The sequence below is a fragment of the Ambystoma mexicanum genome, chromosome 7p, assembly GCF_040938575.1.
Source record: "Ambystoma mexicanum isolate Mex_15411 chromosome 7p, UKY_AmexF1_1, whole genome shotgun sequence".
NCBI classification, from domain to species: domain Eukaryota; kingdom Metazoa; phylum Chordata; class Amphibia; order Caudata; family Ambystomatidae; genus Ambystoma; species Ambystoma mexicanum.
In genome coordinates this window covers 946,345,664-946,362,591 of record NC_090939.1, presented here as the reverse complement: position 1 = coordinate 946,362,591, position 16,928 = coordinate 946,345,664, and the positions used below count along the sequence as shown (strand labels likewise).

Genomic DNA, 16,928 nt, shown 5'->3' with positions numbered 1-16,928 from the left:
CCTCAAGGACAGATCTCACCCCCCCGCCCCGACATCCAGAGATCTGAAGTTGGCCACTGGCCTGCTCCAATTATTCTGCACGCTGAACATTGTAGACTCCTGGAGGGTATTGTCCCCGGATAAAAAGGACTTCATCTTTTACTCGTATGTGCATCGTACCTTCTCCAGGATCGACCTGCTCCTGACCTCCCCACAGATCCAGACTTTCACAGATGTGATAATTGGCCCCCGGATCCTCTCGGACCACGGCCCAGTCACACTGACCTTGCGGTCCCACGACCCAGAGCCCCCTCCACGCCGCCGGTGGTGCCTATACAACCCTATTCTGGGGGACATGGCAGTAAGACTCAATCGCCAATTCCATAAAGAACTTCTTTGCTGAAAGCTGGGATGAGGACACTTCCCCGGCCAACACCTGGGATGCCATGAAAGCGGTCCTCAGAGGAGAGCCGATTGCCCAAGACGCCGCATTCCACAAAAGAAAGCAAGCGACGCGTGCCGTTCTGGAAGCCGAAGTCTGCAAAGCCGAAGCCACTCAAACGGAAGGGATGGGTCCCCAAATATTACAGGATCTTACAAATGGCTTAGAAAAAGCTTGAAGCCCACTACGCCTATGCTACAGCGAACCTGCTGACCCAGTACTAACCAATGGTATTACACCCATAACAACAAGGCGAACAAATTTCTGGTTAACAAACTGGCTAAGGAGAAGAGTAGGAATTCTATCCTGGGCCTTCGCGACCCGCACGGGGTGATCCACTACACGGACCATGAGAAAGTACGCCTGGCAACCGCCCACCACCAAGAAATAATGACGGCGGCCACGAGAACCCGGTCAAGCAGCGTTCATACATTCGAGAGGCGGCCCTCCGCATCCGACCCCGGCGGCCAGGGAAGACCTTGAAGCGCCAATTACAACCAAGGAGGTGGAGGTAGCCATCAAGAGCTTAAAATCTAGAGCCCCAGGCCCGGATGGATTCTCCACCCGCTTCTACAAAGTCTTCCGGCCCCAATTAGTGGCCCCTCTGGCCCACCTCTTCAACTCATTCGTGGCCACTGGAACGGTCACTCCACAATGCAGGAATCCATCACAGTCCTTATCCCCAAGCCTGGGAAGGATCCCCAAGAAGTCAGCTGGTATACACCCATCGCTCTGTTGAACTTGGATGCCAATATATATTCTAAGATCTTGGCCAATCGTCTAGCACCTATCCTCCCAAGCATCATAGACCCGGATCAAACAGGGTTTATAAACCACAGGTCGACAAAAGACAACATCCGCAGGGCACTGGACATAATAGAGATCGCCAATCAGGACTCCCAACAACTGGCCCAGCTGGCGCTGGACGCAACCAAAGCGTTCGACAAGGTGGACTGGTCTTACCTGCGGCTCACTCTAGAGGCCTTTAGCTTCGGTCCAACTTTCCGGAAAATAATCCTTGCAAACTATCAGGCCCCTAGGAATAAGTTGAGCATCAACAGCCGCCTATCGGAGTCGATCTCCCTTACATGTGGAACGAGACAGGGGTGTCCTTTGTCCCCACTGCTCTTTGCTCTGACCATGGAGCCGCTGGCTCAACGAGTTTGGGAAAACCCCCAATCAGTGGCCTGAGGACCGGCTCTGCACAACATAAAGTGGCCCTCTATGCGGACAACGTTCTGTTCACCATTACTAATATTGAAGGATCCATGAGGGTGGCCTTGACTGAAATCCACAGCTTCGGGATGGCATCGGGATTCGCCGTTAACTTGCAAAAGTCAGCGGCGCTGGGAGTGGGCTTGACCCCGGCCGAACGGGAGGCTTTAGAGGAGAGAGGTTAGTTTCAGTGTAGCATCAAATTGATCCCCTACTTGGGGGTCCAGATCCCTGTACATCCAACAAAAGTTTATCAGGCTAACTTTCCGTCACTATTTGAGGAACTGGAGAAGGACTTGACCCGCTGGCAATCGCAAGAGATCTCCCTCCTAGGCCGCATCACGACATGCAAAATAAATCTACTCCCTCGCTTCCTCTATGCCTGCGCCTCTCTCCCGATCATCATTCCGCTTCCCCCCCCCCTACAGCGGCTCCAAAGAAAGATGGTCGACTTCATCTGGAGGGGGAAGAAAGCGCGCATCCCATGACTGGGGGGATTGGGGGTGCCCGACCTCCGTAAATACCAAATGACAGCGCAGCCGGCCCACCTCCAAGCATGGGGGCTCGCTACAGGATGGCCGAAATGGGTGGAGATTGAACAATCCTGCCTCTCTCTCCCCCTTCGCTTCCTCCCGTTCCTACCCACTGTCTTACGTCAAAGATGGCCTGGAATACTAACGGCCACAAAACAAACGATAAAGGCTTGGGAGTGGGCCGACAGACACCGGGGCGTTCCAGGAGACCTGAGTGCGCTCTCTCCAATCTTCCTCAACCCAGGTTTTTCCCCCGGAGCCCATCCAAAGAACTTTAGGAACTGGGTCACGGGAGGCCTTGCCACTCTGGGGCAACTCTTCGACAGGTACTCCCCCCTAACCTTTGAGCGCTGTAAGAAGACTTTCCAGTTAGCGGAGACGGATAGGTACTCCTATGCCCAATTTAGGCACTGGTGCTCCCACCCCCAGACCCGTGCAGCAGCCACAAGACCCCTTACCTCACTGGAACTGATGGCGAACGACCTACCGTCCCAGGGAAAGATCTCAGCGATCTATAGCCTGCTGCTGGACAACCCCCTCCAGTCAAGGCCCTCCTATGAGGACATCTGGACAAGAACGTATATAGCATCCCGCTGTATTACCAACCGGGCGTGTGCCCATAAGCTGCTCCTGCGCGGGTATTACCCCCCCTACGCCTCCATCACTTCCAACCTGCACTAGACCCCCCACTGCTAGCGTCTCTGCGACCTTCCAGGATCCTACATCCATATGTGGTGGACCTGCCCACGAGTGAAGGAGTTCTGGACTCACTGCTTAGCCACTATAAAAGGATGTCATCCAGGTGACCATTCCGCTTACGCCCAAACAAGTCCTCCTAGGGATTCCACTGCCAGGCTCATACCCGAGGTCCGGGAGAAGAGCAGCCCAGTTCTTGCTAGCGGCTAAAATCACGGTGGCCCGCACTTGGAAGTCGGCAGACGGCCCCTTGATGTCCCTCTGCTGGGTCAAACTCTGGGACATTTTGATAGCCGAGAAGGTCACGGCAGCCAAAGCGGGATTGCTCCACCGTATGGGCGCCAGTACTGGACTATGATCTGAACTATCCAGCCCCGACACACAAACCACGCCTGATAGCGAGAGCCCTTCACTCCATGGACGACCCGCTACTGCCATCAAACCAGACCGAATGAGGCCCGAGAACAATGCCCGCCGAGAAACATATGGGGTGGGAGAAGGGGACTCTGTCTTTATGATCTGATAACCTAAATGCAATGTGACTATTTATAAATCAACACAGGAGAAATTATACAAACAAGTAAAAAAAAAAAAAAAAACATAGCCCACAAGAGACACAAATCCGTCCTCTCTAAAGTCACAACCCTCTTCCCTCACCACCCACCTCGCCCAAGACATCTGAACCCAGCCTCCATCCCCCCACTTTTCGCCAACTTCTCACCACTATCCCCACAGAATGCCTCTAGCTACTATCATTCAGCCGGGTCTCAGGATGCCCTGGGGACCCCGGACACTTCACTGCCAAGAGAAATCTTGACAGTTACCTGTGCCGGCGACCTTGCAAGATCCATTGTCAACGCATGACTCGCAGTACTTTCCCAGCAGAATTAAAGACCTCCTACATCAAGCATCTCCTCAGGAAGACCACCCTTGATCCTCTTGTCCTGACCAAGTTGACTGAGCAGCTATGCCTCTTCTCAGAACCAAACACGATCCTCAACTCTGCCAAATCCGGCTTCAGACTTTTACGAGGAACTGGATCCTGCCTAGTCTCCAACTGGGCCGATCTTAAAAAGACACTTGGAACATTTCACTGCCCTAATCCTACTAGACGTCTCAGCAGGGTTCAACACCCTTGCCCATTCCATCCTCCCCAAGAGACATCAGGGATTCAGCGCCGATATCCTCCTTCGCCGAAAGATCTCAATTAGTAAACATATCTCCACTCTCCTCGGTTCCCTGCCCAGTCGCCCACGGAGTGCCACACAGTGCCTCCCTGTCCCTGCTCCTCTTTAATCTCTACCCTAAAAAGGTATGTATGACCTAGGCAGACTTATTCTAGACAGGCTAACAAGCAAGTCAGAGGAAGCAAGACCCAATGGAGGACACACTTGCAATTATCCTAACAGGAATAGAGTGAAGCCAACAGCATTACTTTTGGGAAGAGGGGAACCCAATCCGCAGGCGAGTAAGTTAACCCATCTACTTTCTGAATGGCTAGACATTTTCTAAGGAAAGTAAGACTTTGAAAATACTTATTTTATAAGGCACAGCTTATTCAAGGCAACTAAAGCCTATATATACACACACAGACACACACACACACACACTTTTCAGAATGGCAGAACATATCCAAGGTAAGTAATAACCTATTCACTTAGAGTAAAAAGTTACCAACAAACTCTTTTACAAGTAAACATACTTTTCAAACACGTGTTCTACTTTTCATGGCAGACCCTTTAAACTATCTAGCCCTTCCCAATTCTAGTACACGAGTTCTCTCAGAGGCAGAAGGAGGACGCTAGTGGTCTAGGAGCCAGCAGTAGGCAGAGTGAGATAGGGCTCAGTTGCAGACAAAGTCAGAGTTCTTGAGGAAGACTGGGCAAAAGTAGTTAACTTTGAAAGTTAGTTGGGGTCCAGGGATTTCAGAGAAGACACCCTAGGAGGATTCCAGCAGTGGGCCTGGGTGAACAGGCGAAGAGACCTCCCAATCACAGTAGCACCCCTTGGATACACAGGAATCACAAGAGACTGGATACCCCATCCAACACAGTACCTAAGCACAGAAGAAGTGTTGCAGCAGAAAGTCTTCAGGATATGCAGCCAAAAACCCAGGTTGATGGATTCCTTTGTCAAGACAAGACTTTGGAAGGACTTTTGCAACAGGGATCACGGAAGACTGCTCCAGGCAAGATTTTCCTCACGGCTGGATGCGGCTTTGTGGATTTGGTGCCTTTTTCCAGGAGCACAGAAGACAGAATATCGCTGGTCGGATTCTCATCGTTTGCAAGGTCCAGTACTCTGATGAGGTGACTTTTGGACTCTACGTCTCAGGTCCAACAGGATGCCCACAAAGTTTCAGCAAGATTCGGAATTGAAAGACTGTGCACCGCACAATGGCTCGAAGTCCCGTGGTATTGGGGTATTGCAGCCCCGCTATGTCGCAGCATTAAGTGGGATGGCTCAAAACGCAGGTCTTCTTGAGTCTAGTGCGTCATCAGGCTCTGGGTTGGGGTCGTCCGTTTCAGGATCCCCAGGTCGACTGGAAACAAGGGCTACAGCAGGCTCCTCTGTTGCAGGAAATAGTCTCTGCCGCGTTTCCTTCATCATCCTCTTCGGTTTTGGTTCCAGTGGTTGACTTTTCAGCAGCTTCCAGGTTCAGAGTTTTTATGAGGAACTACAGCACAACCTCTGCATTCTCTCCCCCACATTTTACAGAAAGGGGCAGTCTGGCTGTCCAATCAGGACAGCCAGCCCCCCCACTGGGAGTTGTTCACTTTCAGGCAAGGTGGATGTGGGGAAGGGGGTGCAGGGTCGGGGTTGCTACAGGATGCAGTGGAAGTGGCAGGGAGGTGCCGTGCAGACCCGGAGCCGCCTGCACTGCCGCAGCCTGGAATGGAGCGGGGCTCTGGGGAGGAACTGTGGCAGTGCGGGCGGGTGCCGAGGACTCCTGTTCAGCCACCGTCGTCAGTGCTGCCTGCACTGACGCAGAGACAGCAACTCTCTCGGTGGTCCAGGTCGCAGACGCTGTGGCTGGGCAGAATGCGCCAGAGTACTGACAGGCTGCGAGCCGGCTCATTCCCCTCTGACGTTGGTCGGCAGCCGGCCTCGGAAACCCAAGCACCAAGCACGGACCGGCTGCCCAACATCGGAGGGGATATAGGTACCCCACAATCCAGCCCTAGAGGACACAGGTCCCACTCCTCCTTACCCGATACGCCAACGGGCCCCAGTCATCCCGCACAACGGGTAGCACGTATGCAAAACAAGACGCCATACACGGTGGGCGGAGCCTACAGGCGGCTCCCACGCTGTGTTGCACATGGGTACGACGGCAGCAACCAGGGGACTGGGGGCTTGGTGGGAGGTCTTGCTCCAACTAGCAGGGTAAAGGGATCAGGAAGGGGGAAGGCAGCTCTATTTCTAGAGGGTGGGCGCCCAGAATCTCAACCAATCAGAGGGAGAGGGGAGGGGTCTGGTCTGACTGGCCCTCTTTCAAGCCTATGACTGATACAAAAGGCACTGGCCTAATGACATGTTTGTTGCTCGTTGCAGGGAGAAGGAGAGGAGTTAGGAAGCGACTGGTGGGCCTATCCGTACCCGAGTGAATAGGAGAAGCCTCACAAGGAGTTTATAACCCCAGACTTTGAATGCACAGTGAAGTAACTGTGCCAAAGCCGGGGTCCTTTAATTTGTTTAAGTTCCTGAACATTACAGTACCTGAATAAAGTTCTCACTTGCATAAATACCGGCTCCTGCCCAGATTGTCAGAAGTGGCATAGTCAGCAGGATACTGAGAACGCCATGGAGAAAATTATCCAAACGCTGCCAGAGGGGCAACAACAGCTACAAGAGCTCCTCCAAATACAGGCCCAGCCGGCGGCAGCTGACCGCTAGGCCTTCCAATAGGCTATCCAATTGCAGGGCACCCTCCAGACTGCATCCCAGGAGAAGCAACATGAAACCATCCTTCACTTAACGGATGCAGTGACCGGCTCCCCAAACCAGCCTACGGTCCCCTCTGCCATATTGCAAAAACATAAGGAAGGCGAAGACCCAGCATTCTTCTTCACGGGCTTTGAAAGAATAGCCCGGAACGCTCAATGGCCCGTGGACCGATGGGGACAGTATGACGCCCCCTTGCTATCAGGCATAATGCAAGGATCTTACCAAGCTGTAAACCCAAATGGAACCACCCCCTATGCTGAAATAAAGAAGGCCGTGTTAGACCGTTTGGGTCTCGATGAGGAAGCCTACAGGCTGATGCTACGAGACACTAAACTCAAACCTGGAGAGAACCCACGTCAGCTTTATTATCGTGCGAAAGATCTCGCAGAGAAATGGCTGCAAGTGCCTGGTCCAGACGTACAAGAGAGACTGGATATGGTCACCCTGGAACAAGTCATCAAGGCTCTTCCCCCTCCAATGCAAAGCTGGGTCCAGCAACATCACCGGCCACCTTAGCGGAAGCAGTGGAAATTTCCTCCGCCTACCAAAAGGCCGGAGGGGGGAAACAAACCTTTCGGGACAGGCCCATCCAATCATGGCATGATTCTCCTTAATGACTTACCGATATACAAGGGACCTAGAGCCGCCCTGCCTAGGTGGAGACCGACTGAGGAACGCCCTCCCCGACAGGAGGAGAAGAAGACCAGCCCTGAAGGCCGTTCACCCACGTTGGCTATAGGATTACGGTAACCGCAGTGTTACGATTGTGGTGAATGGGGCCATATAGCCCGCTTCTGCCCCCGAAGAAGAGGAACAGAGCCAATGGACATTGGATTCATGAAAGCCGAACCATGTCCCCAATTCAGGGGACCATATACTATGGACATCAGGGTGGATGGGATTCCAGCCCGAGCATTGCTCGATAGCGGAGGTAGACAGACCGCCGTACTACCAACCGTAAGTGATTCACCTTACTTATCTGATGTACAAGTACCTATACGTTGTATGCACGGGGGCGTAAAGGCATATCCCATGAAAGTAGTAAGGCTAGAAGTAGGCCCTAACATTACAGAGATGGGAGCTGCCGCCCTGCCTTCCTTACCCGCCCCGGTTGTCATTGGGACTGACCTACCCCTCTTCCACCAGGCCCTAAACGCCCTGGACCACAACTGGTGGCGTGAAGCACCATTCACCCAAGAACAAATACAACCGGCTACCCAGGGCCATAAGAAAACCAGTACCAAAAAGAGGGAAACCCGTCTTGCGCGGTGTGCGTCCATGTATGCCACCCAACGAATAGCCTGGAACCCAGAGGACAATGAGGAATCCATCCGGAGTGAGACCTTAACGGACCCCACCCTGAAGATGGCCTGTGAAAGGGCTACGCCAGAGAAGGATCTGGACCTAACCAAGGGACCAGGTTTTCCCTCTAGGCAGGGTTTACTATACCGAGTCTACCTGACTGAAGAAGGCATCCGAAGGGAGCAGTTGCTTCTACCCAAGGCCCATTGTATGCTTATACTCCAACCGGCCCACAACCACCCATGCGGGAGCCATATGGCATCCTTAAAGACCCAACAAAACATCCTAAAGAGATTCTATTGGCCAGGAATCTATGGAGAAGTAGCTAAGTTTTGTAAGGAATGTCAGACCTGTCAACCGACAAGCGGTGAAAAACCAGCTAAGGCTCCATTACAACAAATGCCTTTGATTACCATACCCTTCCAACGTATCGTATGGAATTGGTAGGGCCACTGGAACCAGCAAGTAGGGGGTACAAGTACTTGCTGGTTATCGTGGATTATGCCGCTAGGTACCCGGAGGCCTTTCCCCTAAAGGGGACATCTGTGATCAACTGATCCCTTTCTTTTCACGGGTGGGCCTGCCTTCCGAGATCCTTACCAATCAAGGAACAAACTTTATGTCAACAATCATGCGACAGGTATGCGAAAGGCTACAGATAAAACAATTACGTACCTCCGTCTACCACCCCCAGACGGATGGATTGTTGGAAAGATATAACAAGACCATAATGAAAATGCTAAGGAGGGCGATAGGACCTGAAGGAAAAGACTGGGATCGAGCCATACCCATGATTCTAATGGTGCTGAGCGACACGCCCCAATCTTCCACCGGATTTTCACCATTTGAATTATTATTCGGAAGACAGCCCCGAACAATTCTAATTTGGTTAAAGAGGATTGGGAAAACCATCAGGAGACCTCTTTAACCGAATAGGCCAAAGAGCTACGGGAACACCTGACCACTCTGAGAACACTGGCCGAAACCAATTTAGGACTCGCACAAGACAACCAAGAGAGGGCATACAACAAAGGGAGTTCTCTAAGGAAGCTACAACCAGGAGAACGGGTACTGGTCTTGTTACCCACTAGCACCAACAAACTACTAGCCCGGGGGAGAGGGCCGAATGTGGTGAAGGAAGTAATGGGACCGGTTAACTATCGGATACATCAACCCGACCAGACTCCTTCGGATAAGATATATCATAAACCTCCTAAAGAAATGGACAGAACCCACCCCGGTAGACATCCTGACCTCCTCTGGGATCAGGGAGGAACCACTTCACAGGCACCTGGAAGCAGTGCAATGGGGTACAACCCTGATGGACCTAATGAAGAACGAGATACGAGAGACACTCAAAACCCATATAGAAGGCTTCTCTTCACTACCCGGCAGAACCAAGAGTATAGAGCACCGGATTGAGACCCTACCCGGACAAACGGTCCGACTCTGACCTTACAGGATCCCAGAGGCCCGAAGACTGGTCATAAGGAAGGAAATGGAAGAAATGATCCGCTTGGACATCATAGAACCGTCTACCAGTGTTTGGTGTTCACCCATCGTACTTGTGCCCAAACCGGACGGAGCAATCCGGTTTTGCATGGATTATAGACTGCTCAATGCTATCTCACCATATGAAGCCTACCCCATTGCCAAGATGGATGAACTGCTAGAAAGGCTAGGTTCTGCCCGTTACCTTAGCACCTTAGACCACACCAAGGGGTACTGGCAGATCCTGCTCTGGAAATTAGACAAAGAAAAGACCGCCTTCTCAACGCCTCAGGGGCTCTTCCAATACAAGGTACTGCCCTTGGGGTTACATGGGGCCCCAGCCACCTTTCAGAAATTGATGATATTCTTCTACAACCATAAGACAACTACGCAGCTGCATACTTGGATGACATCCTGGTATACAGTGCGTCATGTAGGGAGCATCTGGCTCATCTCCAAAAAGTGGTTGGCACGCTAACTCAGGCCGGACTTCACATCAATCTGAAGAAAACTGTCCTAGGGGCCCAGGAAACCAAATACCTGGGTCATACCGTAGGTTGAGGTGTTATCAGGCCCCAGGTGTCCAAAATCAAAGCAATACGAACCATACAAATCCCAACAACCAGGAAGCAGATAAGGGGTTTATTGGATATTATAGACGTTTCATAGCCAACTTCTCAACCCTGGCCGCACCTTTGACCGACGCCTTAAGGAATGGGGGTTCTCCCGACCTATCCGCCAACCCAGCTGCACTTTCGGCAGACGAGGAGCTGAAACACTGCATATCCACGCATCCAGTGTTAATGTGTCCCGACTTCCAGAAACAATTCTACCTGCAGACCGACGCCTCAGGCCTGGGGTTGGGTGCTGTCCTATCGCAGGATGTTGAGGGCTTCCTGCGGCCTGTTTGTTTTGTGAGCAGCAAACTCCTGCCGCATGAGATTGTGTACTCTACGATTGAAAAAGAGTGCTTGGCCATCAAATGGGCGGGTGACGCCTTGCGTTATTTACTGGGGAGGAGGTTCACGCTATACACCGATCACGCTCCTTTGCAGTGGCTGGCTAGGCACAAGGATACCAACCAGAGGTTGCTGGTTTGGTTCTTGTCCCTCCAGCCCTTCGACTTTGTCACCCTGCATAGGCCTGCCAGATTTCAGCTAGTGGCAGACTACCTGTCCAGGTGCTCGATCCAGCCCGACCGGCCTGGATCTGTGGTGAGGGTATGTGGGGATGGGGGTGCAGGGTTGGGGTTGCTACAGGATACAGTGGAAGTGGCAGGGAGGTGCCGTGCAGACCCGGCGCCCCCTGCACCACCGCAACCTGGAATGGAGCGGGGCTCTGGGGAGGAACCGTGGCGGTGTGGGCGGGTGCCGGGGACTCCTGTTCAACCACCGTCGTCAGGGCCGCCTGCACTGCCGCAGGGAAGAATGCGCCAGAATACTGACGGGCTGCGAGCCGGCACAATCCCCTCCGATGTTGGTCGGCAGCCGGCCTCGGAAACCCAAACACGGACCGGCCGCCCAACATCTGAGGGGATATAGGTACCCCACAATCCAACCCCAGAGGACACAGGTCCCACTCCTCCTTACCTGATACGGCAACGGGCCTCAGTCATCCCGCACAACGGGTAGCACGTAGGGAAAACAAGACGCCATACATGGTGGGCGTAGCCTACAGGAGGCTCCCACGCCGTGGTGCACATGGGTACGACGGCAGCAATCAGTGGACTGGGGGCTTGGTGGGAGGTCTTGCTCCAACTAGCAGGGTAAAGGGAACAAGAAGCGGGAAGGCAGCTCCATTTCTAGAGGGAGGGCGCCCAGAATCTCAACCAATCATAGGGAGGGGGAAAAGTCTGGTCTCCGATTGGCCCTCTTTCAAGCCTATGACTGGATATAAAAAAGGGACTGGCCTAATGATATGTTTGTTGCTCGTTGCAGGGAGAAGAAGACGAGTGTGGAAGCGACTGGTGGGCCTATCCGTACCCGAGTGAATAGGAGAAGCCTCATAAGGAGTTTATACCTCAGACTTTGAACGCACAGTGAAGTAACTGTGCCGAAGCTGGGGTCCTTTTGTTTAAGTTCCTGAACATTACAGTACCTGATAAAGTTCTCACTTGCATCAATACCGGCTCTTGTCCCGATTGTCACAGTGGAAGACAAAGGGCTGCAGAACTTTGGACTCCTCCCTCGCTTCATGCCTTTACAGACACTCGAGCCTGGGCGGGGAATCCACAGGATTTTCGCCGAAAACAAAACAGCCACTGAGGTCGTTCCTGCCTAGACTGGCAGGGGAAGACCTGAAACGGCAAGTACACAAGAACTGGCGAAAAAAGAAGGAGCCCACCATCTCAGACAAATGGTGACCCTTCTGTGCATTACTGAGGCTGAAAGAATAGCCTGCGAGTAATAAATGCAGGGAAAGGTAAAACCACTGCCACCAGTCATTCATGTAAAATTCTCACTTGTATCCCCTGCCTTACTTACCTGGTAACATTTTGATACATGGTATCCCGCTAGTGCTCCACATAAAAGTGGGGTGTGCTGGCTCACTATATAAAATGTAAAGGGGGATGAAAATCACCCTTTACTGCTTGGGAACTGTAGTTCACCCAAGTACAGGAAAGAGAAATTAACAGGGGAGCCCAAAGGGGCATCCAATCCAGCCTAATCCCAAAGGTTGTAGGAGACTATTAACTTCCAACCATACCCTATGGAGAGACAGAAGGTGGTCACTCATAAAGAGAAAGACCAAATGAGAGGGGAAAAATATTCCCCTTCACCTAGGGCCATGGTAAAATAGTTACCTTGTCAAAGCAAAAGGTTCTGGGGTTGAAACAGGTCAGGAAGATTTATCTTTGATATGAAAATCTTACACAACAGGACCTTGGACACAGATTTGATGTGTGCTTTGCTCCTGGCCGAGCCACACTTCTGAAGCGGGACATCAAAACACAGGTTTGTGAGCCCTGACAACAGCAGAAGGAAGCACGACCATGATCAACTAGGAGTCACTTACTGCCAAGCACAAGAGCTGAGACACAAGGTCAGGAAGCCGCCATGACAGTGCTACCTGATCACACCATGGCAGTCAGGGTTTAAAAAAGATTCGCTTGAGGGCCCAGGCCAGCCCTTGTTACTACATCAGGCACAAACCAAACACCCAAGAGACGTGACCCCACTTAGATATAGCAGATCACAAACCAGGGTACAAATGGGAAAACAAGTAAATCAAAAACACGTATATTCATCAAGTAATCAACCCCAGCCTAAGCCAAAAAGGCCAGCGAGCTAGAAGGGTGCACCAGTATCGGCTGGGCCAAGTGTGCAACAAGTTAGAAGACGCCGGGTAAAGAGGAAAGGCTATAACCAAGATCCTACGGAGAGGCTGGACCCAAGACAAAGGCTGGCAAGAGAACAGCCTTGAGAAAAGATAACCTATCAGAAACTAGCGATGGTATTTTCCTAGATCCTGTTGGGTGTTGCACGACCACCAGCCTAGCTATATAAATAATAAAAAAAATAAATAAAAAATAAAAAAAATACTTTGTGCTGAGAATCCAGGTAGAGATAACTATCCAGAAGGACTTGCCTAGTGTTAGGAATTATATTCACGATCAGCACATGTGCGTGGTTCCGAGAGGCCATATTGTGGCTAAGAAGTTATTCCGCACTTGGTCTAGCCAAACTTCATCCGGGGAAGACATTAGGAAATTATTTTTGCAGCTTTTTCATTTCATTTGAAGGGCACCCACAGATTGTTTGTCGATGCACTGGAATCCTTGCTGCCCCCGAAGCACTTACATATTCAACTCACTCTTTTTCATGACACCAGTTAGTGCCCAAACCTTCCAGTTTACAGAGACACTCCCACTTCTGTTTCCCTGTATTTTACCTGTAACCCACACCAATTTAAGTGTCATGTTACACAGGTACTTCGTATTCCTTTTTCCCCTTTCGTCTGGCAACCTATGTTTGTGTTGCCTTTGTAACGTGCCTAAGAAAGACTGGTGGCAGTGAACAGTGTTTTAAAAAGTTTTACGGTGCAATCTTTTTTATGGTAATAATACCATTTGGAGTACCATATACTCAAAATGATATCTCCTTGAAAGTCCCGCTGAGTTTTGGACTGCAGCAACACAATGGTGGAGGAGGGTTCTCGAGTAGCCTGAACAAGGACTTGTCGATGCCACGGTTACATTTGTGCGGGATAAGAGATGCCTCATCAAGCACATACCTCGCTTGGGGTGGTTTGGCAGTGCGGGAGCATGTAGTAAGGCAGCGATGCAAAGGAGGTATGAATAGGATTAAGAAAAGTCACTACCAGTGTGTATGTTGGAGGCAAGGGGTGAATAACAGGAACCTGACAAACTGGGGCTAAACGAGAGGGCATACTATGAGAAATAAGAACATGGCAGTGCGCTTGATGGAAATGTGGCAGGTTTAAGGTTCTACTGCTAGAACAAAATACACGTGTGATAAGTAGCCTGTTAGGGATTAGGGAGAAGAAATGGGGTACTGAGCAATTAACATGCAATTTGGTTACTTTATGGCTGGGGGGCTATTGGGGGACAAGGAAGTGGATGTCACTATTGAAGGGGAGGAGAATTGATGAGGTAGGCAGCAGGCAAATGGAGCTTACACCTTTACTCTGCATCCATATTTTGTGACATCTTAAATCATGTCTGCAAACGGTGGGAACCTTTGCCAGAAAGAGCAGTAATGACAAGGGACTTTGCCGCTAGAGGGGGGATATTACACACTGTAATCGAGGCAGAGGTACATGGTGCATCCTCGAGAAAGTACTGAGACAACCGGGGAACTGTGCAGCCGCAAGTTTGAACAAGCATTGGCAAGCCGATGATAGCTAAGGAGACGTGGAGCAGCACAGGTTTGATCCCAGATCCGCGCTAGAAACCCCTGGGTATTAAGCGCGCTATAGATAACCCAATTATAAATTAGAAAATCCCAACAGTTTGGGCTTTTGTGTTGACATGGGAAAGGCACTTGGCAGGCACAGCCGTAGTGTTATTAACTGGCCAATGATGATAGCAGGTGCAACATGATGCGAGTACCTGGACATCAAATAGCAATGGCTGGGGGGTTATTGGGGGACAAGGATAAGCTTAATACTTGTCAACAAGACAAAACTGTTGGATTTGCCAGTTCTAGTTTTTAACAGGACTTCAGTGAAGGACACACAGAGTGCTTATAAATCCTATGGTTGAAGGCCGACGTGTAAAAACATTTTTATTACACCAGTAGTGGGTTTACAACTGCAATTAAGTAATTATCTCCCAGAATGCTTTGACAAAAAAAAAAAAAAAAAAAAAAAAAAACACACTGGCAGCACTTGAGTGCAAAGTTTGATGGTAAAGTTAGATTAAAGTGAGATCAAAGAGTTCCCATTAGGAAGTGTTTTGGCCGGGTGGGAATGGCCATAGGCATGCCATGGGCAGTTAATGGGTGGGCGCATACCCAAACACCTACAGAGTGTGTCCCTCCTCATATGCCATTACGCCCCATCTATACCCTAATGCAAACGTTTCGGCTTATAAGTGTCACAAGCAGCAGGCACCCAATAGCACAAACTAAAAATGGCTCTCAGGGATACAGGGCTCAGGGAGGCCACTTAACATATGGGGGCAGCAGAGGGCCTGGAATGTGGGGTGGGGAATGAAAGTGAAAAGAAACATTTTAATATGAAAAACAACAAAAAAAAAAAAAAGTGTACAACGCAGTGCAGCAACGGAACCAAAAGTGAAATGTAAAGTTAAAGAGTACGGCTACAGAGAAGTATATCGGAGATAGCCACCCTAAATCGCCAGAACAAACCCTTCTGCTGACAAAGAACTTCCAATTGTCAGGAGATAGGCTTGAATAATTCCAATTCTTGAACTTGTTGTCTACGTATATTAGAAAAACAATATCCGAACTAATTGGATACTATTTGGCTCCTTGTTTCTGCTCTAGTAGAGCAGGATTTCCTTGAAAACAACTATAGCAGGATTTCCTTGAAAACAACTATAAGAAACCCTTGAGTTTACACGCCAACCAGAGCTATACAAATAGGACTCAAGACATTATGCTTTTGGCTATTCAAAATCAGATGGTGAAATAAAAATGCACAGATGAACCAATTCAGTCGCTTGCTTTAAATTATTTTGCCATTCTGGTCACTGTGATGACAAACTATTGCTTCAGTATGCATTATGGATTCTCCAAAATACATCTAAAGTCCAAAGGATCACAATGTGATACTAAACATGTTGCAGTTTGTATTTTACGTGGAAGACATATGTGACACACAATTCACTACCTTCTCTTTAAGGGACTCTTTTGGTCACTTGGTGCCAGATCCTCATGAAATATGTTCACTTGTCCTACCAAATCTGTAGCTCGATCTATGCAAAAACAAACTACAAGTAACTATAAACCCTGACTACAAGAAGAAGCATGACAGAAAACCTATCATTTGCATGTTCACTTCCCCAGGTCGCCTTCCCTGCGTTCACGTGCCAAGCCTTCTTCACAAGTATTCAGCAGCCATCTCCACCCCTGCAACGTGCTGCCGATAAGTGTCCCTACTGAGGCATTCTTACGCTGACAACACCTCCTGCTACACCAGGAAACACTCTCCCCACGTCTCCTACAATGTGCGGCATCAACACTCACCAACGAGTTAAGATCCTGGCGCGAGAGGTGCGGCTGCCCCAGAGTCATTCCCGGCTCGTCACCCGCCATGTTGCTTGAGAGGCAGTTAAGGAGTCCTGCGCTACCGCCTGTACTCGCAGCGCTGCCCAAAAGTAAACGTCCTCCGCCTGCCTGTCACTGCACAGCTTAAAGCCTCGATGCCAGCCACTGTGATCTGCACATAGGTGGCTGCGGGGAGGGGGGCGGGGGCACTAAGATACTTTTCCAATCAGGCGATGATGGATACAGCCGCAAAGAAGGACCCCAGGCTTCAAATGATAGGAATTAATGCCTCCCTATGGCTGTCTGATGCAACGAGATAGTTCCGCTTCCGCCTGTAGTGTGCGTGCGCTCTCCTCGGCATGAACATAGAAGATTGACAAACACAAGAGTACCTTTTTTTCTTCAATCAAGCTTTATAAATCACGCAAGTTAGACATTCGCTGCACATGGACTGCTAGTGCCTAGTCGTGAGTCGTGACTGTGAGTGAGGCAGATGCAAACAATCTGAGTCTTACGACTTGCAAACAGGCGGTAGGCAGTGGTCGAAAGGGAACCCACACTTCATTGGAGCCCACTTCCTTTGAGAATGTGGGACTATTCGGAGGTGAAGGTTTGAGCGATGGGAGCAGC

At 50.4% G+C, this 16,928-nt stretch overlaps 1 protein-coding gene across 1 annotated transcript in view; it reads right to left on the bottom strand.

Annotated features, from left to right (window-relative positions):
* The window catches only part of EIF2S3 (eukaryotic translation initiation factor 2 subunit gamma), a 339,722-nt gene extending 323,034 nt beyond the window's left edge, over positions 1 to 16,688 (bottom strand). The window contains exon 1 of the mRNA XM_069637284.1: positions 16,278 to 16,688. Coding sequence (XP_069493385.1) covers positions 16,278 to 16,346 — 69 coding nt within the window. The 5' untranslated portion in view covers positions 16,347 to 16,688. The remainder of the gene's footprint in view (positions 1 to 16,277) is intronic.
* Positions 16,689 to 16,928: the final 240 nt, after the last annotated feature.